Consider the following 23635-nt stretch of genomic DNA (forward strand, 5'->3'; position numbering starts at 1 on the left):
TTCACTATCCGCACAGTGCGGAGTCCTGGACCCAGGACGTGATATCTCCGACCCCCACTGGAGCTCACACACGGAGACGCTGCCACCGGCCGGGGCAGCTCTCCGGCACTGTCTCTCTGAAGATTTCCTCCGCCCGACACAGCATTTCGGCAAGTAAACACTCTGGAGACTTTTTGCCTACATCCTTTAAGGTACTGACTAAACCTTGTGCACACAGCAACTTCGTTTTAAACTACCGTAGATATAGCGGGAGGTTGCATTATTGTACATATTTTATGCTCATTTGGTGAAATCTCTTGTATTTTATATTAACCTTTCTCTTGATATATACAGGATATATCAGCGCAAATTTTTTATATATATTTTTTTTCTATATACCCTTTTCAATCTCGTGGTGATTGTTTTATTCGCTGCAGGTATATATACCCTGTACCATCAGCGCCGCTTTCACTAACTTTTACCACTATTAACTATTGACCTATATTCAAGAGAGACTAAGCGAAGAAAACACTATAATCATGTATCATGTTATCCAAAACAGTCAGAAAACTAAACATATATAGTCAGAGCCCAGACTTCAAATTATATAATTCGTCAGTTTATAAGCCACTTAAGGCTAAGTGCACACGTTGCAGAATTGCCGCGGAAATTTCCGCAGCAATTCTGCGCCTCCTGCCGCGGGTATATCGCATGCGGAATTGGCATGCATATTCCCGCAGAAAACTAGCATTTTGCAAGCATAATTAGCTTGCAGAATGCTAGCGTTTTCCAAGCGATCTGTAGCATCGCTTGGAAAACTGATTGACAGGTTGGTCACACTTGTTAAACAGTGTTTGACAAGTGTGACCAACTTTTTCCTATTGATGCAGCCTATGCCGCATCAATAGTAAAAGATAGAATGTTAAAAAAAATGGTTATACTCTCCTACTGCAAACAGCCGATCTCCTCAGCGGCTTCCGTTCCTATAGATGGTGTGTGCAGGACCTTCGATGACGTCGCGGTCACGTGACCGCGACGTCATCGCAGGTCCTTCACACACCATCTACAGGAACGGAAGCGGCCGCGTGCAGCGCTGAGAGGCGGGAGGACTCCGGGGGCCATCGAAGGTGAGTATATCACAATTTTTTTATTTTAATTCTTTTTTTTTAACAATTATATGGTGCCCAGTCCGTGGAGGAGAGTCTCCTCCACCCTGGGTACCAACCGCACATTATCTGCTTACTTCCCGCATGGTGGGCATAGCCCCATGTGGGAAGTAAGCAGATCAATGCATTCCTAGGTGTGCGGAATCCCCGCGATTCCGCAAATTTAATGAACATGCTGCGTTTTTTCTGGACTGCGAATCCGCTCAGGAAAAAAAATGCAGCATGTGCACAAAAAATGTGGATTGCATTCTATTAAATAGGATGCTTAATGTGAGCGTTCTGCTCGCGGTTTTATAGCGTTTTTATAGCGAAAAACCGCGAAAAATCTGCTACGTGTGCACACAGCCTAAGTGTCGGGGAATAGATAGTATGTGAAAATACAGTATACACCACTCAGGGAACACTTAACTTCCGGAGATGGGTTCCATATTCATACTAAATTGCACAGATCTCCAAGACATTATGATTGCAAATATCCCTAGTTCTTATAATGATATCGCACTCATTCCATGACTGACTGTAAAAAAGATATAGAGTGCTCTCCGTGGGAGAAACAAGATCGGAATCTTGTGTGTGTGATACCTTTTAATGGCTAACAAAATATAGTGCATTTTGTTAGCCATTAAAAGGTATCACACCCACAAGATTTCCATTTTGTTTCTCCCACTGAGAGCACTATCTTTTTTCTTATTTCCATGACCAAGAAAAAGGCTTCTCCCCTGTGTGGGTTCTCTGGTGGCTATTAAGATTTTTTTTCCATTTAAAACATTTCCCACATTCTGAACATGAAAAAGGCTTCTCCCCCGTGTGGGTTCTCTGGTGGCCATAAAGATCCGATTGCTGGCTAAAACATTTCCCACATTCTGAACAGGAAAAAGGTTTCTCCCCAGTATGGGTTCTCTGGTGTCTATCGAGAACCACTTTCCGGTTAAAACATTTCCCACATTCAGAACAGGAAAAAGGCTTCGCCCCTGTGTGAGTTCTCTGGTGGGCATCAAAATCTGATTTCTGTGCAAAACATTTCTCACATTCTGAACATGAAAAAGGTCTTGCACCTGTGTGAATTCTCTGGTGACAAACAAGCTTTGATTTATGATTAAAACATTTCCCACATTTTAAACATGAAAAAGGCTTCTCCCCCGTGTGGGTTCTCTGGTGGCCATCAAGACCCGATTTCTGGCTAAAACATTTCCCACATTCTGAACAGGAAAAAGGTTTCTCCCCAGTGTGGGTTCTCTGGTGTCTATTGAGATCCGATTTCCGGTTAAAACATTTCCCACATTCTGAACAGGAAAAAGGCTTCGCCCCTGTGTGAGTTCTCTGGTGGGCAACAAAATCTGATTTCTGTGCAAAAGATTTCTCACATTCTGAACACGAAAAAGGTTTAGCTCCTGTGTGAATTCTCTGGTGAGAAACAAGCTTTGATTTATGATTAAAACATTTCCCACATTTTAAACATGAAAAAGGCTTCTCCCCTGTGTGAGTTCTTTGGTGTATAACAAGATTATATTTCTGGATAAAACATTTCACACATTCTGAACATGAAAATGACTTCTTTGCTTTAGGAGCAGTTTGTTTTTTAATGCCTCTTTTGAGACTTTGATTTTCCTTGGTAGTCTGTAATGAATCAGAAGATGGGACGTGTTTCATAGGATCAGATGACAGATCTTTGCTGTGAATGGATGATGGTATATCTGGAGTGATAGCAATCACTTCAGTTGTATCTTGTAGGATCTCAAGATCATCAGATTTAAAAATTGAAGATGTCAGCTGTCCCACTGATCTCCTGTCCCTCTTATCTGCCAAGATAAAAAATAATTATTTTTTAATAACATTTCTTATTAAACTGTCCATAAAAATGGCAAGCTATGTAAAAAAAACTTTATTTACAAAGACAATGACAGTTCACAGTCTAATAGAAAACCTTATTGGATAAACCAGTAGTGCATGGTGTTCAACTGTTTGTTCATTCTGCCTCCCAAATATTGAATAAAAAGAAAACAATTAATGTTATGCAGGGGAAAATAATACAAATTCTCATCTCACAAAAGACAAGTCTCCACTCAGGTCCATCATCTTTCAACGGAAAACATCTTTCAATGGAGGTTCCTTGGCTTCTATAAACCAATCCAGCAAAATCTGCTCTCACTTCTGAGTCTTGCAGTGCGCAAACAACATTTAGGATCCCTGTATTTAGCAATATTATAGAGAACCTATTTAATTTATAGTGTGTGTCTCCTGGAGCACAATCTGGGCACTATGTATTGGGTAATAAAATGGCAAATGTGTAATTGTCACTCTTCAACATCCACTACGTGTTAATTTCCAGAAAGTGGCGGTGGAGTCAAAATATTCACTCCTCCTATAGATCATAACCCTCAGCGAATTAATTCATAAAATGGAATCACGTTATGGGGTTTTTGACTATTCTGGTTTTCTGTCATTTAGTTATATTACATATATATTATTATATATATTATATTGGTGTGTCCAATCTCATCTGAGATCTGTTCCTGCTGTCCAGCTGGAGTAATCTATTCCATACTTCAGCCAATTGGAAAGTACCACACCCTACTAAAGCTCAAGGCACATTGCCGAAATCTGCCAGCTACAACTCTGTTCTCCTCTGGTTCAGTCCTCAGTGCTCATCTTGCAGCTTGTGTATTTGTTTCCTGCTGCGACCGTGGCCCGTTTACTGACTACTCTTGTGTCTTGTGATCCTGTATTCTGTCCTTCTGGTTCTGACCCAGCTACCTGACTATTCTTCTTGCTATATAACACCATATAATAGCAGGTAACACCATGGTCCAAGCCTAGGGGTCCCAGTGTAAGTTCAGATCCATGTAAGGGTGTTAAAGGGCGATGAGCAAGGCAATCCTTGATATGGGAAGCAGAGAAGATCGTGCCAAGCATTTTCATGGTGGACATCTTTTAAGCTGCCAGGTGGTCACTTACAGTGCTCCCAATACATTGTGTCTGCAAACTATTCCAGCAAGATCTGTATTCAAACAAATAGTTAAATGGCGCTCCTTCCCTTCTGAACACTGCCATGTGCCCAGACAGTAGTGTACCACCCTATATAGGGTATTGTGCAAAGTTGGAAAATAATTTGTAAGATCCATTTGTTTCCTATTATGCTTTGTGAATAATTTCAAAGTTATCACCACATAAAGTGACACACATCAGATTTTAAAAATGGGGCCTGATTAGGAACACAAAACTGGCTGCGTGAAGAGGTTAAATCAGACTATTTTGGACACTAACTATTGTAGTTGAAAACTGGAACTATAGACAATAACACATCGACTGAAATTATCAAACTCAACAGTCTTCATCAGTAATAAATGAGTAAAGGTACCTTCACACATAACGATATCATTAACGATATTGTTGCTTTTCGTGACGTAGCAACGATATCGTTAAGGAAATCGTTATGTGTGGCAGCGACCAACGATCAGGCCCCTGCTGGGAGATCGTTGGCGCTGAGGAAAGTCCAGAACTTTATTTCGTCGCTGGACTTCCCGCCGACATCGCTGAATCGGCATGTGTGACGCTGATTCAGCGATGTCGTCACTGGTAACCAGGGTAAATATCGGGTTACTAAGCGCAGGGCTGCGCTTAGTAACCCGATGTTTACCCTGGTTACCAGCGTAAAAGTTAAAAAAACAAACACTACATACTTACCTTCAGCTGTCTGTCCCCGGCGCTGTGCTTCTCTGCACTCCTCCTGCATCCTGTGTCAGCGCCGGCCAGCCGGAAAGCACAGCGGTGACGTCACCGCTCTGCTTTCCGGCTGACCGGCGCTGACAGTGCAGAGGAAAGCACAGCGCCGGAGGACAGACAGCTGAAGGTAAGTATGGAGTGTTTGTTTTTTTTAACATTTACGCTGGTAACCATGGTAAACATCGGGTTACTAAGCGCGGCCCTGCGCTTAGTAACCCGATGTTTACCCTGGTTACCGGGGACCTCGGGATCGTTGGTCGCTGGAGAGCTGTCTGTGTGACCGCTCTCCAGTGACCAAACAGCGACGCTGCAGCGATCGACATCGTTGTCGGTATCGCTGCGGCGTCGCTCAGTGTGAAGGTACCTTAACTAGTGGTGAAACCTCTCTGGGGTAATTAGTGTATGGGTTTCAGTGACTTCACAATCTAAACTATCGTAAGGTTCAATATTTTCTGTCAGATGAGATTCAAGAAGAAATATTACACATTTAGAGAGAACTGTGTATAACCACTCTCTCTGCATTTAGCGGTTATTACTCACCTGGGTAGTCATATGTAGGAATCTCCTCTTTACACTGCTCATTACCCCTCACATATGTCTCTGTAACATTAATATGGGTCAGATCTTCACCCTGAAACAAATATTGTAAAAGTCACAGACAGATGGAGAAGTCACATCTATGATAAGCTCTAAACAGGCCTACTTTACATCCCTTGTATCTTCCTTATCCCAGAACCCCAAACAGTTGTTCAACACTTAACTCCCTCTTCCGTCCACCACTGCCCCCTCCGACTTCCCTAATCTCTGCCAAGGACTTTGCCACATACTTCAAAAATAATATAGACCAAACAAGGAAAGTCTTTGCTGTCCAACCACCACAATTCCTTTATATGCCAGAACAATGGCCTAACCCCATAACTTCCCTCTCCAAAATCACTGAAAGAGAACTTGCTCATCTTCTCACCAAACCACACCTCACCACGTGTGTGCTTGACCCCATCCCATTCCACCTCCTCCCCAACCTCACCACTAAACTAATCCCAACCCTAACCCATCTCTTCAATCTATCACTAACTTCTGGTACCTTCTCCTCTGCTTTCAAACATGCCACAATCACATCTATCCTCAAAAAGCCATCCCTTTACCAGAGCGCTATGTCCAGCTATCGCCCAATATCTTTGCTCCCATTTGCCTCTAAACTCCTTGAGCAGCACGTCCATGCTGAACTTTCCTCTCACTTTGCATACAACTTGCTCTTCGACAACCTACAATCTGGCTTCCGTTCCCACCATTCCAGAGACTGCCCTGACCAAACTTACTAACAACTTACTTACAGCCAAAGCTAACAGACAATTCTCTATACTCCTCCTCCTTCTAGACCTGTCCTCTGCCTTTGACACAGTTGACCACTGCCTCCAACTACAGATCCTCTCTTCCTTTGGTGTCAAAGACCTTGCCCTATCCTGGATCTCCTCATACCTTACCATCTGCATATTTAGCGTTTCCTACTCCCATACTACCTCTTCATCTCGCTCCTCTCTGTTGGTGTCCCTCAAGGCTCTGTTCTAGGACACCTTCTCTTCTCAATCTATACCCTTGACCTGGGACAATTCAAAGTCCTATGGCTTCCTGTACCATCTATATGCCGATGACACTCAGATCTACCTCTGGCCCTTTCTCCTCTCCATAATCCCAGAGTGTCTATCAACCATATCCTCCTTCTCCTCTCGCTTCCTCAAACTCAATGTGGACAAATCTGAATTATCTTTCCTCCATCTCGCATACCTTCCCTACCTGATCTATCTATCACAAATTAATTCACACTCTCCCCTGTCCCGGTAATCCGCTGCCTCGGAGTAACCCTTGACTCTGCCCTATCCTTCAAACCGCACATCCAAACTCTCGCTACCACAAAAATATTTACAGAATCCGTCCTTTCCTCAACCCTCACTCTACCAAAATGCTTGTGCATGCCCTAATCATCTCCTGCCTCTACTACTGCAACATCCTCCTCTGTGGCCTACCTTCTAACACTCTTACACCTCTCTAGTCCATCCTTTTTTTTTTATTCAAGTAAATTTTTATTAAGAATAACAAGATAAATTACATGTTACATTCTCATTTTCAATACAAAGCTTTTTTCCCCCCTTCAAACATTCCCCTTCAATCCCACCACCCCCAACCCCACCCAACAAAGCAGCTCACCTTGCTTAGCACTTCCATCATTAGACCAATATACTATCTAATCCCTCGGCCAATAATATAAGCCACATTTAACATTACCATTAATTAGGAACCTTAATTAACTCTCCCTCTATAATACCCCTATCCCATAGCAATCCACGGAGACCACATTTTATTGAACATTTCGATTTTCCCTCTTTTTTTATAAAACCCCTGTTTCAGTGTCAGGCCCTGCTTCACATACTGGAGGAACTCTCCTCTTGACGGCGGTTCTTCCCTAATCCAATTTCGAGCTATTACCTTCCTAGCCATGTATAACAATCTGGCAGTAGCTATCTTCAGGTTGTTATCCACTCCAATCTCATCCACACATCCCAACAAGCACACAAGTGGATCCCTTGGCACCTTACATCCATACGCACCTTCCATACGACTCAAAACTACCACACAAAAAGCAGCCAGTCTCGGACACGTCCACATCATATGGAGTATATCAGCATCTGCAGTTTTACACCTCGGGCATTCAGAATCATCACGCAAACCAGCCTTATATAGCACCATCGGTGACTTATAAACCCTGTGTATCACATAGAGCTGTGACAGTCTATACGGTTCGCTCAGTGACAATCGTGGGACCCACTCCAGCACCGACTCCCAAGTCTCATTCTCCATTGGACCCAGATCCCTCTCCCACTTAGCTCTCGCCATTATTGGAAACCCCAATAGGAAAGTGTGCAACAGATCTTTATACAAAGTAGATATGACTCCCCCAGTAGTCCCTTCATTACACACATACTCCAGTACTATATCCCTCTGAATTCCAATACCTCCGTTTCTACTCTGAGCTCCAAAAGCATGCCTCATCCGCAAATACTGAAATTCCCCCACAGTCCCAAGACCAAATTCCGCCTGTAATTGGGAAAATGATTTCAATTCACCTCGCTCAATTATTTGATACACGTACTGAATCCCTTTGACCTGCCATTCTGTCAGTACCCCCAGTGCCTCAAATTCCTGTAAGTTGCTGTTATGCCATAGCGGTGAGAATCTAGTCAAATCCGTGACCCCCCGTATATGTCTCAGCCTGCCCCACAGCCTGCGTATCAACAACACAGTCGGGTATAATTTCCCCAGAGCCCCCAGGGATCCATCCTCCAAACATTGTACCACTGGCCTTCTTTTTGTCACCACTTCCATCAGCCGCTGTACCTCCCCAGATGACCCTTCATGCGCCCAGCCTTTTAAATGCTGACTCTGGGCTGCAAGAAAATATATTTCAGGGTTAGGCAATGCCAATCCCCCATCTTCCTTGGGTCGCTGAAGTGTCTCCAGTTTGATACGCGGATGCTGTCTCCCCCATATCAAATTCCTGAACAGAGAGTTAATCTGTCTAAATCTCCCGCGTGGTATCCAAACTGGCGCATTATGAAGAATATACAGTATTTTTGGCATCAAAATCATTTTAATAAGATTCACCCTAACTACCACAGATAAATGCAGTTTAAGCCAAGCATCCGCTTTCGCTTTAAGAACACCTAAGATTGGAGTCAGATTTCTATGTATATACTCAGTGACCGGCATAGATACCCATATTCCAAGGTACTTAAATTGGCTAGTTACCTCCAGTCGCCCATCCTCCAGTGGCTCCCCACCATCATCATCCACCTTAAACAAGACAGACTTACTCCAGTTTATTCTCTAGTCCATCCTTAACTGATGCCTGACTAATTAATCTCTCTCCTCACTACACTCCTGCTTCCCCTCTTTGCAAATCCCTTCACTGGCTCCAAATTTCACAGTAAATCCAGTTTAAACTACAAACACTGACCTACAAACCGGATAAATAATAAGACATACCGCGCTACAAGTGCCTGAAAAAATAACTGCTACCCTAATAAACTATTATCATAAATAGCCACAAACACTATTTTGTGCACACTATCAAGTGTGTGCCGTACAGTTTGTCCTACGGAAAACCAGAACACATGAGCTGAACGCACAGTGAACAAGCCAGTAGAGACATGTTCACACCACCAAGAGACTTGAAAACACAAAAAAGCACAGTAAAACCAAAAACACTCTGTTGCAAAAAAATCACAGCGGACAGCAAGTGCTAGTAAAAAGATGGAAAAAACAGGGTATTTGGTTGATACGCTTTTTGCAAAAAATGTATATTAAGCCGCTCTACCAAACATCAAGGTATACCCATATCAGAGCAGTCCTAACTAGTTTTTTTTGCAACAGAGTTTTTAGTTTTACTACGCTTTTTTGTGTTTTCAAGTTTGCCCTATGGGTAGTGTAATAACCAATCACTCCTTAAAATACGCCTAAATGTGCTTAGATTTAGATATACAAATATAGATATTGCACATTCCCAGGTTTACATACCTTTTGGATCCCAAAGTGTGATTGCCTATGTTGAGGGATTAGCAGGCAGGTTCCCCCTTATGGAAAATGAAGTTTGCAGAGGGCGCTTAGTGAGTTGCTGCGGAGCTGTTCCCCGTTCTAGGTGGTAAAGGTAGTGAACCTGCACTCGCCGATGCTCGCTAAAGGCAGGAGGATGTTATTAATTTGTGTTCGATGTGGTCTAGGGGGTGAGCGCGCACCTTCCGGTGCTAGCCGCTGCAGGCCAACCAAAATGGTTCTCACAGAAAAATCAGGTGAGAGATCAATATCCAACTGATCTAAGAATGGATTTCTACCGTGTGGGGGCTGTTATGGTTATATACATACTAATTTTAAAAAAAACAAGACAATTAACATTCCTAGATTCAGACGGAACAAAGGAATTCGTCATTAGAGATTGTATGTCCTGTTATACTACCGGAGTTATCCATTTAATTCAATGTCCGTGTAGGAAGTTGTAAGTTGGTCGAAAAGACAACTGAGGGTACGTATAAAAGAACATTTTAAGAACATCCAAAAAGGGTTTATAGGACACCCCCTCTCACGCCACTTTAAGGACAAACACGGGCAATATTTAAAAGGAACACATTTTTATGGTATTCAAATTGTACGTCCGAACAAAAGAGGGGGTGACTTCCTTAAACAAATGTCGAAAATGGAATCTCAATGGATATTTACTTTGGATAGTTTATACCCTAAGGGACTTAACTGTGAATTGGAACTGTATGCCTTTTGAACATTATTAGAAATTGGGGGGAAGAGGGCCTTATACAGTATATAAATAATTGTGACTGATATACATAATATTTTAATTATTACTGACCCAATTGATCAATCAACACAACTTTAAATAATTATCAACATAAGGTTTTAGTAAGGCTTCATTTTAGGTCTATCAATAGTTGGTTGCTAACGATGGATAAAGTATACTAGAGATTAATCACTCCCCATCCCCCCTCCCCTTCTTAGTCTAGGGCCTGCAATGAGTGTGGAGTCTAGCCACATATATTTTAAACACAATTTTATATTCTTATTTGATTTTTATTTATATTTATAATAAAGCTACAGTTTTTAGGCAGCACACATGAATATTTTATCTAAGTTATTTACATTCCTTTTGGTCATATTACAATAGTTTTAAGATATGGATATAGTTTTTAGGTTTCTCAAGATGTTTCCATTCTATAAATAAATTCTAGAAATAAGGTACACTTGAAATGGAGATCTCTTGGTGAAATGCATTTATTAAAAGGCCAATAATTCCCTATGAAAGGAATGGTGGATGACACAATAATGTTTGTGGGAGGTAGCTGCGAGCGAATACAAAGACAGTGTAGGACACACAGTGGGGTGCATGCAGAGTGCCTATATATATTGGGCGGTAACCCTGATGAAGGAGTGTGTTACACTTTGAAACGTGTTGGTTAGTTTTTACCTCAGTGAGGCTCCATAGGCCAGTGACGTCACACGCTGCTTGTCAGTGTCAGCCATTTTTCTGTGTAACCAGGGATGCCACCGGCTGGTACGTCTCTGGCTCTGCACGGAGTAGCGGCACCTCTCTGCCTGCAGCCGCTAGCACCGGAAGGTGCACGCTCACCCCCTAGACCACATCGAACACGAATTAATAACATCCTCCTGCCTTTAGCGAGTACCGGCAAGTGCTGGTTCACTACCTTTACCACCTAGAATGGGAACAGCTCCGCAGCAACTCACTAAGCGCCCTCTGCAAACTTCATTTTCCATAAGGGGGAACCTGCCTGCTAATCCCTCAAACATAGAGAATCACACTTTGGGATCCAAAAGGTATGTAAACCTGGAAATGTGCAATATCTATATTTGTATATCTAAATCAAAGCACATTTAGGCGTATTTTAAGGAGTGATTGGTTATTACACTACCCATAGGGCAAACTGCACGGCACACATACTGATAGTGTGCACAAAGTAGTGTTGATCTATGATAATAGTTTATTAGGGTAGCAGTTATTTTTTCAGGCACTTGTAGCGCGGTATTACTTATTATTTATTCAGCTTATTTTAATTTATTGGCAGAACAGGCACAGCGTCCTTCTGAAATGCCAGCAGCTCTTGTGTATTCGAAGTCGTAGTGCCAATGTGTTTTATTATTATTTTATACTTGACCTACAAAGCCATCCATAACCTTTCTCCTCCGTATATTTCTAAACTAATCTCTCAATATCTTCCCTCGCATAATCTCCTGTCCTCCCAAGACCGCCTTCTCTCCCCACGCTTATTTGCTCCTCACCCAATCGCCTCTAAGACTTCTCCCGAATATACCCCATCCACTGGAATTCTGTGCCTCAATATGTCCGGTTATCCACCACATTTGGATCCTTCAAACGGAACCTGAAAACCCACCTCTTTAAGAAAGCTTGCAGCCTGTAATGACCACATGGCCACCTCAACACCATCGGAGCTACTACAACCACTGACCTACTGTCTTCTTCCCCATAATCCTGTAGAATGTAAGCCAGCAAGGGCAGGGTCCTCTTCCCTCTCTACCAGTCTGTCATTGTTAGTTTGTTTACTGTAAGTGATATTTGTATTTTGATGTAATCCCTTCTCATGTACAGCACCATGGAATTAACGGTGCTATAAAAATAAATAATAATAAAAAATAAAACATAGAATACTGGTGGATAAAACTAGACTGAGCACAAGACCTTCACAGGTGTCTACACATCATAGGGAGAACTCATAATACCGTCTCTCCATCTACCTGATGATTCTGAGGAACATCGGGATCTTCTTGTTTACAGTCCTGTGGAAGAAGAGGACGGGGACATCTCTCTGGTGTTGTCCTCTTACTGGATAGATCTGGAGGAAACACATACAGGGACTGAATTCCTTCTTTACATACAGATAATTACACTGGTCTACAAAAAAAAATGTTTCTGGCATGGACTTTACGAACAGTTTTAGACTAATTTGAGGGTGCTGAATTCAAATTTGATCTTATAATTTCTCTATCACATCACGTTTTTACGCTACAGGTATATAGCCCATTTTCAAGAATTCCATGATAAATATAAGTAGTGTATGAAAAGTGCCGGTTTATACGGTTCACTAAGGTAAATTTAGTTTTCATTTAGTCTCCCAATAAATGTGAGAATATCTTTGTTTTCTTTGAACATGCATAATTCCCATTTGGTATGATAACCCCCTTGTTTTCTGTGCTACTGGCACAGTAGAGCTACAGCAGAGCATTGGGTGAAAACTGAATGGCCTCAGCGACAGAGTTTGGCATCTGGCGATAAGAATGTCATCCATGATCCTCTAGTGGATAGGAAGGACATTGTCTTTCCTCCCTTACACATAAAACTTGGATTGATGACGCAGTTCGTCAAAGCTCTCAATCACAGTGGAGAATGCTTTAACTATATATGTTCAACTTTTCCTGGTCTTAGTGAAGAGAAGAAAAAGGCTGGAATATTTGAAGGACCTCAAATACGAACGCTTATGAGACACCCAAATTTTATCACATCAATGAATGAGACAGAAGAGCTTGGAATGCATTTTGTAATGTGGGTGGATAAAAATCAATGGTTTTTTTTTTAAAATAAAAAAAAAAAAAATCGGATTTTTTTTAATTTAAATCGGATTTTTTTTATTTAAATCGGATTTTTTTCAATAAACTGCTTTTTGAGGAAAATATTTTACTATCCAAAGGTTCTTCCATCATGAGATAAAGCGGAGTTGTTTAACTCAGTAGAATAAAGGCTGTATATGTGTAAAATTCACAATGCCATGCTCTTCCAGAGGTTTCTGTAGGATTAGTGGGCAGTTTCTCTCCTATATTATCACAGACGCTCGCTTTACTTACGCAGTTCTCAAAACTGAATTTGACTCCGCAGAGGTCCCAGCCTCTTCTTCACGGCAAAAATGTTACAACATGAACAGAGTTGAGAAAAAGACCTTAATCCTATTGTTCTACAAACCTATGAATACAGAATCAACCCCTTCAGTGCCAAGTCCAAGAAGTTAGACAATATGTTTCTGATTGTTTGGAGTGGAATAGATCTGCACAACACAAGAAGAATGTGAATCTAAGTGTGAGGAGGAGGAAGGGCAAGCAGACAAGAAAATGAAAGTGAAACTTTGAGCACAATACTGCAGCATAGATCCAGACTTGTCTGTCTGTGGCTATGCTGCAGTATTGTGCTCAAAGTTTCACTTTCATTTTCTCGTCTGCTTGCCCTTCCCTCCTCCTCACACTTAGATTCACATTCTTCTTGTGTTGTGCAGATCTATTCCACTCCAAACAATCAGAAACATATTGTCTAACTTCTTGGACTTGGCACTGAAGGGGTTGATTCTGTATTCATAGGTTTGTAGAACAATAGGATTAAGGTCTTTTTCTCAACTCTGTTCATGTTGTAACATTTTTGCCGTGAAGAAGAGGCTGGGACCTCTGCGGAGTCAAATTCAGTTAGGTAGAAACTTTGATTTAAATCACTGATTTAAATCAAGCCTTACTGACTAGTGATTTAAATCGTGATTTAAATCGTGATTTAAATCAGTTAGATTTAAATCAAATCCACCCTGAATGTGGTGCAGAATTTTCTAGGGAATAAGAAAGCAGACAACTATGAAGAGATTGTGGAAGAGCTACGAATGAGTCTGTGAAATCTTGGATGTAGAATGAGTATCAAGATTCACTATTTACACAGCCATTTGGACTTTTTTCCAGAGAACCTTGGGGATGTGAGCGAGGAACAAGGGGAGCGTTTTCATCAGGACATTAACCTTCGTCAGGCTGCATAATTTTACAACGTTAACAGGCTGCAGAGGTACAATTGAACCTTCTTATATACCTCCACTGTGGGAAGACTTTCTCCTTTACTTGGTTTCAGAAACTAAAGTTCATTCAGCTACAAATGTTATGCTGATATCGAGTGGCCAGTGTTGTTACTGCTCACTTATCTTGCTGTCAATTAAGTTGATTCAAACTGGGAGTGGCTTCTACTTCTCTTCCTGCCTCCCTCCTCTCAGTAGCCAGTTTGCTGTTCATCTCATTGCTGTGAGCATACACATTTCTAGGCTTGTGAAGTCTTCAATTTCTTGGATACGAAGGTAGGAAAGTCTCACAGCATCTAACAGCCAGTTATACCTTCATTCGCCTTATGTGGGGACAGAACAGTCAGAAATTGTCTTTGAGCCTGGACTTGGCTTACATATATTTTGTATGAAACTTATCACTATAGGTATGATTTTTATACGAAAAATGTATAATACTTAGTATCTACATATTGTTTTACGATGTTTTACTTATATTCAGCACAAAATAAAGATGGTGGCTCTGTTACAGTTTTCCTATTGGTCGAAAAAACAGTCTAAGATGGAATGAAAATTCTGAAACCGTATACGGTTTACATCTACTATATAATTGTCTAAGGGTCACTTCCATCTGTCCTTCTGTCTGTCATGGTTATTCATTCGCTGATTGGTCTCACCAGCTGCCTGTCATGGCTGCCGCGACCAATCAGCGACGGGCACAGTCTGGAAGAAAATGGCCGCTCCTTACTCCCCGCAGTCAGTGCCTGTCGCCCGCATACTCCCCTCCGGTCACCGCTAACACAGGGTTAATGCCGGCGGTAACGGACCACATTATGCCGCGGGTAACGCACTCCGTTACCGCCGCTATTAACCCTGTGTGTCCCCAACTTTTTACTATTGATGCTGCCTATGCGGCATCAATAGTAAAAAATGTAATGTTAAAAATAATTTAAAAAAAACTAAACCTGCTATACTCACCCTCCGTAGTCCGCTGAGCTGCTCCCGCCGGCCGCCATCTTCCGCTGCAGTTTCCGGTGGCAAAGATGGTATGGCAGAAGGACCTGCCATTACGTCATGGTCATGTGACCGCGACGTCATCACAGGCCCTGCGCTAGTAAGACCTGCCATGACATCATGGTCATGTGACGTCATCACAGGTCCTGCACTTTCATACCAACCCTGGGACCGCAAGCTGCCGTGGACTACAAGGGGCCTTCGGAAAGGTGAGTATATGTTTATTTTTTATTTTTCACCTGTGACAAACCTGGCTGGGCAATATACTACGTAGCTGGGCAATATACTACGTGGCTCTGTGCTGTATACTACGTGTCTGGGCTAATATACTACGTGTCTGGGCTAATATACTACGTGTCTGGGCTAATATACTACGTGTCTGGGCTAATATACTACGTGTCTGGGCTAATATACTACGTGTCTGGGCTAATATACTACGTGTCTGGGCAATATACTACGTGTCTGGGCAAATATACTACGTGGCTGGGCAATATACTACGTGGCTGGGCAATATACTACGTGGCTGGGCAATATACTACGTGGCTGGGCAATATACTACGTGGCTGGGCAATATACTACGTGGCTGGGCAATATACTACGTGGCTGGGCAATATACTACGTGGCTGGGCAATATACTACGTGGCTGGGCAATATACTACGTGGCTGGGCAATATACTACGTGGGTTGTGCAATATACTACGTGGACATGCATATTCTAGAATACCCGATGCGTTAGAATCGGGCCACCATTTAGTAACATAAATGACATTTATAAATAATTATCACTAGAAATAATTTACTTTTTTATCTGCACTTTAGAATAGAGTTTCATTCTACTTGCCACGTGTTACTGAACTAAATTACGAAGCCAAAATTCATCTACCAAGTCATCATGAGTGATAGTGATGTTGGATCTAGTTTCCGCCATAATCCAAGAAAACGTGTTTGCAGGTTAGTATCATTTTGTGAAAAGCCAACAATGTAGTATTGTGTAGTATTTCGGAAAATTATTTATTTTTCATTTTTTCATATTTACAGATTTACGTCTGACGAAATAATGCGAATGCTAGAAGAATCTGATTCTGAGCATGAGGAAGAACCATATGTTGCATCTGATGATGAAAACTATGTACCACAAGTGGATGTTACTGAAGAAGATTCAGACATTGAACAAGAAATGGTCATAGAGCAGGAAAAGAATACGACTCAGACGAAAGTGTTGAGGATGAGCCTGTGCCTCAAAGTGCAGGTGACATTTCTACTGCTAAGGATAAAACTCAATGGTGTAGTGATCCACTGCCAAATGCACAAACAAAATCTCGTAATGTCCTACGACAAAGAGGTGGCCCTGCAGCAATCAGCAACCTGTATACAGCAATATTCAAGTCAATCATGACTCCCGAGATGTGTGACATATTACGAGAAACGAATCGAAAGGCCAAGAGAGTTTGTGATGCTTACAACAACGAACTGGTACAACGTTTTCCTGATTCTTCTGAACGGCCACCACAAAAAACATTCAAGCAATTTACTGAAACTGAACTCCATGCATTTTTGGGCACACTGATTGATGCTGGTGTGCACAGAGACAACAAAGAGAATCTGGAGGAAATGTGGAATGTTGCTGCTCTGCCTATTATACGTGCAGCCATGTCTCATGACCGCTTCAAGATGATACTCAGATTTATCAGATTTGACAACGAAAATACACGTGCAGAACGTGTGCAAACAGATAAAGCTGCACCAATATGGGACATCTGGACAATGCTGAACAGAAATCTGGAGAGAGCCTACAAGCCATATAGTTGTATCACCGTCGACGAGCAATTATTTCCATTTAGAGGCCATACTAAATTTACCCAGTATATACCTTCAAAACCAGCTAAATATGGCATAAAGATTTTCTGGGCTTGTGACTCGTCAAACGCCTACCCATTACAAGGTCAGCTCTACACTGGGAAACCAACTGATGGTCCTCGTCAATTAAACATTGGTGAACGAACAGTATTGGACCTAGTGAGCTCGTATAAACGCTCTGGAAGAAATGTCACCACCGATAACTTCTTTACAACCATGGAACTAGCTAAGGTATTGAACTCCTGGAACATGACACTAGTTGGTACAGTGAGAAAAAACAAAAAGGATCCTACAAAACAACTTGTTATGGATGCAAAAATATCTCGACCCCTTATCTCGGAAGGGGGTGGAGATATTTTATTGAAATTTGGCCAATATATTCTGGACCAAAACTGCAGAGATGTCACAAAATTTCAGCCCTCTCCAGCTTTTCGAAAAAAAAGTTTTTCCCGTCTCCCATGACAGCACACCTGAGAGAGGGATCCGCCCAGTCGGGACAGGAAACCTACTGAAATAAAAGGGCGGTACCTCTCCCTCGCTTCAGTTGGGTTTCCTGTCCTGATGGGAACCCTTGTGCTGAAATCACGGCGGTATATTTATTTTATTTCTCCTTGATTGAAGATCCACTTACCCACTCCTGTCCCGGCACTGGAAGCGCAGGCACGACGCCTGTATGCCGGCCTTCAGGTTGATGGTAGCGCCGTCCGCAGATCCTCCGGGCTCTTGCGCACGTGCGGGCGTCGGTCCAGTGCAGTCCGGACTCTGGGGGCCATTCTGCGGCTGCCACGCCGCTCTCTCCCCCTCTCTGGGTGACTTCCGGGCATGCGGCTGGCGTCCAGCGCAAGGCACGCTGGGAATGGGCGTGCCTGCGTGACGTCAGAGCGCCGGATCCAAGATGGCGGCGCCCATGGAATGAACGCCGGTAACATTATATGCTTCCCGGCGGTGTGCAGGAGGGGGAGAGGAGCGATATGATTACCGGAAGAGGCGGGGAGCACTATGGAAGACCCTTTATTAAGGGGGTGGCTGCACAGAACGTTGCTCACCTCCATACAGATTCCAGAGATGGAGGATTGTATGGATCAGCAGCAGCAGCGGTCATTACAGCAGCAAGCAGAGCCCTTATCAGGTGATGCACCAGCTTACCAGCGTGCTAAGAAAGATGGCCGCTCGAGTGGAAGGAGCGGCAATCGTCCTAGTCGGACGTCTCAGGACTCTTCAGCCTCCAGGGGGAACGTTCACCGTTCTTCTAGTCCGCCTCGGAATCTGGTACCCTTTATGGTCAGCGGGTGGTGAGTGATCTACGTGAATGTCACCCTGGTGGTAATGGGCTACATTTTCTGTTTACTTGGCAGGCGTCGAGGAAGGCTAGCTCCAAGACAAAGAATAAGGAATGTGCCCTCTGTAGAGTTCCGTTGGCAGTCCAGTGGCAGAAAAAGTCTTTGTGTAGATTGCATCCAAAAGACTATCCAGGAAGAGACCCCTGACTTTGCCTCTAGTCTTAGAGCAATAATCAGAGCCGAAGTACAAGACTCTGTAAAAGCAGCCCTTAAGAAAAAGGGTGGTAAAAACCCAGAACCAGTTTCGGTTTCCGAGGTTTCTCTTTTTGACGAGGAATGTCAGGAGGAACCATTATCTCCCTGCTCCTCTTCCTCTAAGTCCTCTGGCTCCTCTTCTGATAGTGATGTTTGAGGCCATCCGTGCTTTCTAACCGAGAACACGGACAAACTAGTAAAAGCTGTTAGAGCTTCAATGGGCCTAAAAGATGAGAAAGCGGCCAAGTCCCTGGAGGACATAATGTTTGGGGGTCTATAGGAGAAGAGAAAGCGCACCTTTCCAGTTAATTCCAGAGTAAAGGCCCTTATAGAAAAGGAATGGAGGAAGCCAGAAAAATCGGGTAATCTACCCTCGGCTTCTAAAAGACGTTACCCCTTTGAGGAGAAAGATTCGGAGACATGGGATAAAGTTCCGAAAATTGATGGTGCGGTAGCAAGATCGTCTAAAAAGTTATCCCTTCCCTTAGAAGACTCTGGTGTGTTAAGGAATCCCTTAGATAAAAAAAGCGGATGGGTTCCTAAGGCACACCTGGGAAGCCACCGCAGGGGGCTTAAAACCAGCAATTGCAGGGACCGGTGTCTCACGCTCCCTTATTGTCTGGCTACAGCAGATAGAGGAGCAACTGAAGTCTAAAGCCCCAAGGGATGAAATTTTAATGAATGCAACTTTGGCTAAAGGAGCAGCTGCCTTTGTAGCAGATTCTTCGGCAGACTCCGTAAGGCTGGCGGCTAGGGCGGCAAGTTTATCCAACACGGCTAGACGAGCTCTCTGGTTGAAGTGGTGCCCGGGCGATTTACCTTCAAAAAATAGACTGTTCTATACCGTGTGACGGCCATTTCCTCTTTGGTCAAAAATTAGAAGACATTTTGGAGAAAGCAGGAGATAGAAAAAAGGGATTTCCTCGCTTTCCTGTGGACTTTAGAAGGCCTTATTTTCGGAGGGGCAAATTTAGTAGGGGCCGCCCCCGGGAGATAGAAGGAATTGGGACTCCAGAGACAGGAAGGGATCTGGATATATGTTTAAAGGTCCCTCTACATCGGCAAAAAAGCCCTCCCAATGACGCCAGGCCGGAGGTGGGGGGAAGGCTTTCAATCTTTTTTTCCCAGCCTGGGTAAACATCTCCCCCAGTCATTGGACTCTGAAGGTCAAACACGGCCTAAAAATAGATTTTGTTTTTCCACCGCGACAAACTTTTGTTTTAACACCCCAAAGAAAAACCCCTTGGAGGCAGAGGTACTGGAGCTGGTATCAAAACGGGTTCTGGTGGAAGTCCCGGGGGAAGAGCAGGGAAAAGGTTTTTACTCCCCTCTTTTTTTTTTATACGAAAACCGGACAGGTCACTAAGAACCATTGTCAATCTAAAAAATCTAAATCGGTCAGTAGTAAACTGCTCCTTCAAAATGGAGTCGGTGAATACGTCGATAAAAAACTCTTGTTCCCAGGTTGCTTCATGGCAGCCATAGACCTAAAGGACGCCTACTACTACGTCCCAATTCATCAAGACTACCAAAAATTCCTAAGAGTAGCGGTTTATGTCCAAGGTTGTCTCAGGCACTATCAATACGCTGCCCTCCCATTCGGCCTTTCGGCCAAGAATATTCACCAAGCTAATGTCAGAAGTCATGTCCTTCCTCCGCTCTCAGAACGTGGTTATAGTTCCGTATCTGAACGACTTCCTTATAATAGGGAACTCAGCAGCACATTGCCTGGCACAAATAGAAAAAGTCATGTCAACGCTAGAGCGGTTGGGGTGGAAAATAAATCTTACCAAGTCGAGGTTGACGCCGGAGCTAGTCCAGTCCTTTCTGGGTTTGGTTCTGGACTCCAGGCGTCAGCTTTGTCTCCTACCAGAAAACAAGCTGGTCAAAATTCAAAATCTTGTGGAGTCAGCAATTCATCACCCCGTAATGACGTTGAGAAAGGCAATGTCCTTGTTGGGTTCTCTGACGTCCTGTATACCCGCAGTAAAATGGGCACAGTTCCATCTAAGACTGTTACAGTGGGAGGTCCTGTCAGCACAGAAGTGGTTAAAAGGGCATTTAGAAGGGAAGCTATGCCTTTCATTAGAGGTAACAGATTCCCTAAAATGGTGGGCCATAAGAGATCATTTGGCGTCGGGGGTCCAGTGGATAACTCCGATAGAGCAGATCATCACCACAGACGCAAGCGGTACAGGATGGGGGGCTCATTTAGGGACTCTCTCAGTTCATTTCCTTCCCATCCTTCAAGGTCACCATACCAGGGTCATGTCAGACAATCACGCATAGTTGCGTATATCAACCACCAAGGGGGGACGAGATCCCCTTCCCTGATGAAGTCGGCGTCTGTCCTCCTACAGCTAGCAGAGTGTCACCTACTATCCCTCTCGGCTCTCCACATAAAGGGAGTCGAGAATACGAAAGCAGACTACCTAAGTCGCAAGACACTGAGACAAGGAGAGTGGTCTTTGAATTCCCGGGTGTTTCAACAGATACTGCAGGCTTGGGGCTTACCTGTAATAGATTTATTTGCCACCCTAAACAACAGGAAAGTAGAGAGTTTCTGTTCGTTAGACCCGAGAGAGAAACCCTTCGCGGTGGATGCTCTTCAAATACAATGGAAATTCAGTCTCGCGTATGTGTTTCCACCGATAGCGATGATTCCGACAGTGGTAAGGAAGATCAGAATGGAGCAGGCGAGAGTAATTTTGATTGCTCCATTTTGGCCAAAAAGACCTTGGTTCTCCCTCCTGAGACAAATGTCAATAACCGATCCATGGATTCTGCCAGAAATTCCGGACCTACTTACTCAGGGTCCAATATGCAACTCTTAAGTGAAGGGCTTCCATCTTGCAGCCTGGAATTCGAGAGGGCATTATTGAGTAGGCAGGGGTTTTCACCAGGGTTAGTCTCCACCTTGTTGAAAAGTATAAAGCCAATAATATCGAGAATATATGGTAGAACTTGGAAAAAGTTTCTAGATTTTTCAGGGCAACCTTTGGTGGACAAGGCTCCTGTAGGTACGATTCTAGAGTTCTTACAGGCGGGTTTACAACTAGGGTTGGCAACTAATACGCTCAAAGTACAAGTGTCGGCATTAGGAGGCTTGTATAATTGTAATCTGGCCTCCAATAGATGGGTGTCCCGCTTTATAAAATCCTGTAGTAGGTCTAGACCAGCAATAATTCACAGGGTTCCTCCATGGGATTTGAATCTGGTGTTAGAGGCTCTGACTAGTGATCCATTTGAACCTTTGCAGGAATCATCGATAAAAATACTCACTCTTAAGACAGTACTTCTGGTAGCGTTGACATCAGCCCGTAGGGTGAGTGACTTGCAGGCCCTGTCTATCTCCCCTCCTTACACGCAGATATTTGATGACAGAGTAGTACACAGACTAGTTCCAGAAATATCAGCCGAAAGTAGTACTTAAGTTCCATAGGAGCCAAGAAATTGTGTTACCCTGAGGCAACATCATGAGAAGTGCGGTGATGGAGATGAGTCATCTTCATCACCGCACTTCTCATGATGTTGCCTCATTCGCGCCACCAGGCCTTGCATCTCTTTGTTGCATCGTTTGCATTTTGCACGCATGCCTGCCTTACCGATAGGCGAAGGAGCTTCATTAAAATATTCCCAAACTGGGTCTCTTTTACGGCCTGCTGCCATTATAAGGAAAGAATGTAATAAACCTCAGATCGTACACACAAACAGATCCAGACTTGTCTGTCTGTGGCTATGCTGCAGTATTGTGCTCAAAGTTTCACTTTCATTTTCTCGTCTGCTTGCCCTTCCTCCTCCTTACACTTAGATTCACATTCTTCTTGTGTTGTGCAGATCTATTCCACTCCAAACAAGCAGAAACATATTGTCTAACTTCTTGGACTTGGCACTGAAGGGGTTGATTCTGTATTCATAGGTTTGTAGAACAATAGGATTAAGGTCTTTTTCTCAACTCTGTTCATGTTGTAACATTTTTGCCGTGAAGAAGAGGCTGGGACCTCTGCGGAGTCAAATTCAGTTTTGAGAACTGCGTAAGTAAAGCGAGCGTCTGTGATAATATAGGAGAGAAACTGCCCACTAATCCTACAGAAACCTCTGGAAGAGCATGGCATTGTGAATGTTACACATATACAGCCTTTATTCGGAGTTAAACAACTCAGCTTTATCTCATGATGGAAGAACCTTTGGATGGTAAAATATTTTCCTCAAAAAGCAGTTTATTGAAAAAAATCCGATTTAAATAAAAAAAAAAATCCGATTTTTTTGATTTTTTAAAAAAAAACATTGATTTTTATCCACCCTGGGAAGAACGGTATCAAGGCCGGTGGGACTCACATATGATGGCTGACTATTGCTGGAGCTTGATGAGAGACAACCCAGAAGCTGTACCTCACAGATCAGCCAAGAAAAGAAAGTTCAAATAACTGCCATTTGTCATTCATCTGTGTGCCATATATATGTGTTTTTATATTTTGTAGTTTAATTCTGTAAGTATATTTGATTTGCTGTACATAGACTTTGTAATCTTTGTTATTCCTTGATTAAAAATATACAATGTAGTATCAAAAATCATGTGTTTTTTATCATAAAACATTACATAGGAGTAATTTTCATCAAAAATTGAAAATCTCTCGAAATCCTGATGTGATAGCCAAAAACGGAGTTCATATTCGTAATCAGCAGCCAAAATTGACTTAAAATATGTTTTAAAACCTTTTGCCAGAAAAAAAAAAATGTGTTGACCAGCGTTATAGGCCATGTTTATTTAGTTCTGTGTATTACCTGGTGATGTGAGGGGCTGGGGAACCTCCATCATGACGTCCTTGTAGAGCTCTTTGTTTCCTTCTAAATATTCCCACTCCTCCATGGTGAAATAGATGGCGACATCCTGACTCCTTATAGGAACCTGATACATACAATGATACCGTTATACCCCCGATCCCTTCATAGCATTACTGTATAATGTCCCAGC

The 23635-nt window shown here is 43.0% G+C and overlaps 1 protein-coding gene across 1 annotated transcript in view; it reads right to left on the reverse strand.

The window, feature by feature from the left end:
• Window positions 1-498: 498 nt before the first annotated feature.
• LOC138663647 (oocyte zinc finger protein XlCOF22-like) overlaps window positions 499-23635 on the reverse strand; it is a 29587-nt gene continuing 6450 nt past the window's right edge. The window contains exons 4-7 of the mRNA XM_069749927.1: window positions 23446-23569; window positions 12198-12295; window positions 5409-5499; window positions 499-2944 (exon numbers count right to left, since the gene is read on the reverse strand). Of these exons, the coding sequence (XP_069606028.1) occupies window positions 1833-2944; window positions 5409-5499; window positions 12198-12295; window positions 23446-23569 (1425 nt within the window). The 3' untranslated portion in view covers window positions 499-1832. The remainder of the gene's footprint in view (window positions 2945-5408; window positions 5500-12197; window positions 12296-23445; window positions 23570-23635) is intronic.

This window comes from Ranitomeya imitator, chromosome 2 (genome assembly GCF_032444005.1).
Source record: "Ranitomeya imitator isolate aRanImi1 chromosome 2, aRanImi1.pri, whole genome shotgun sequence".
In the NCBI taxonomy this organism is placed as follows: Eukaryota; Metazoa; Chordata; class Amphibia; order Anura; family Dendrobatidae; genus Ranitomeya; species Ranitomeya imitator.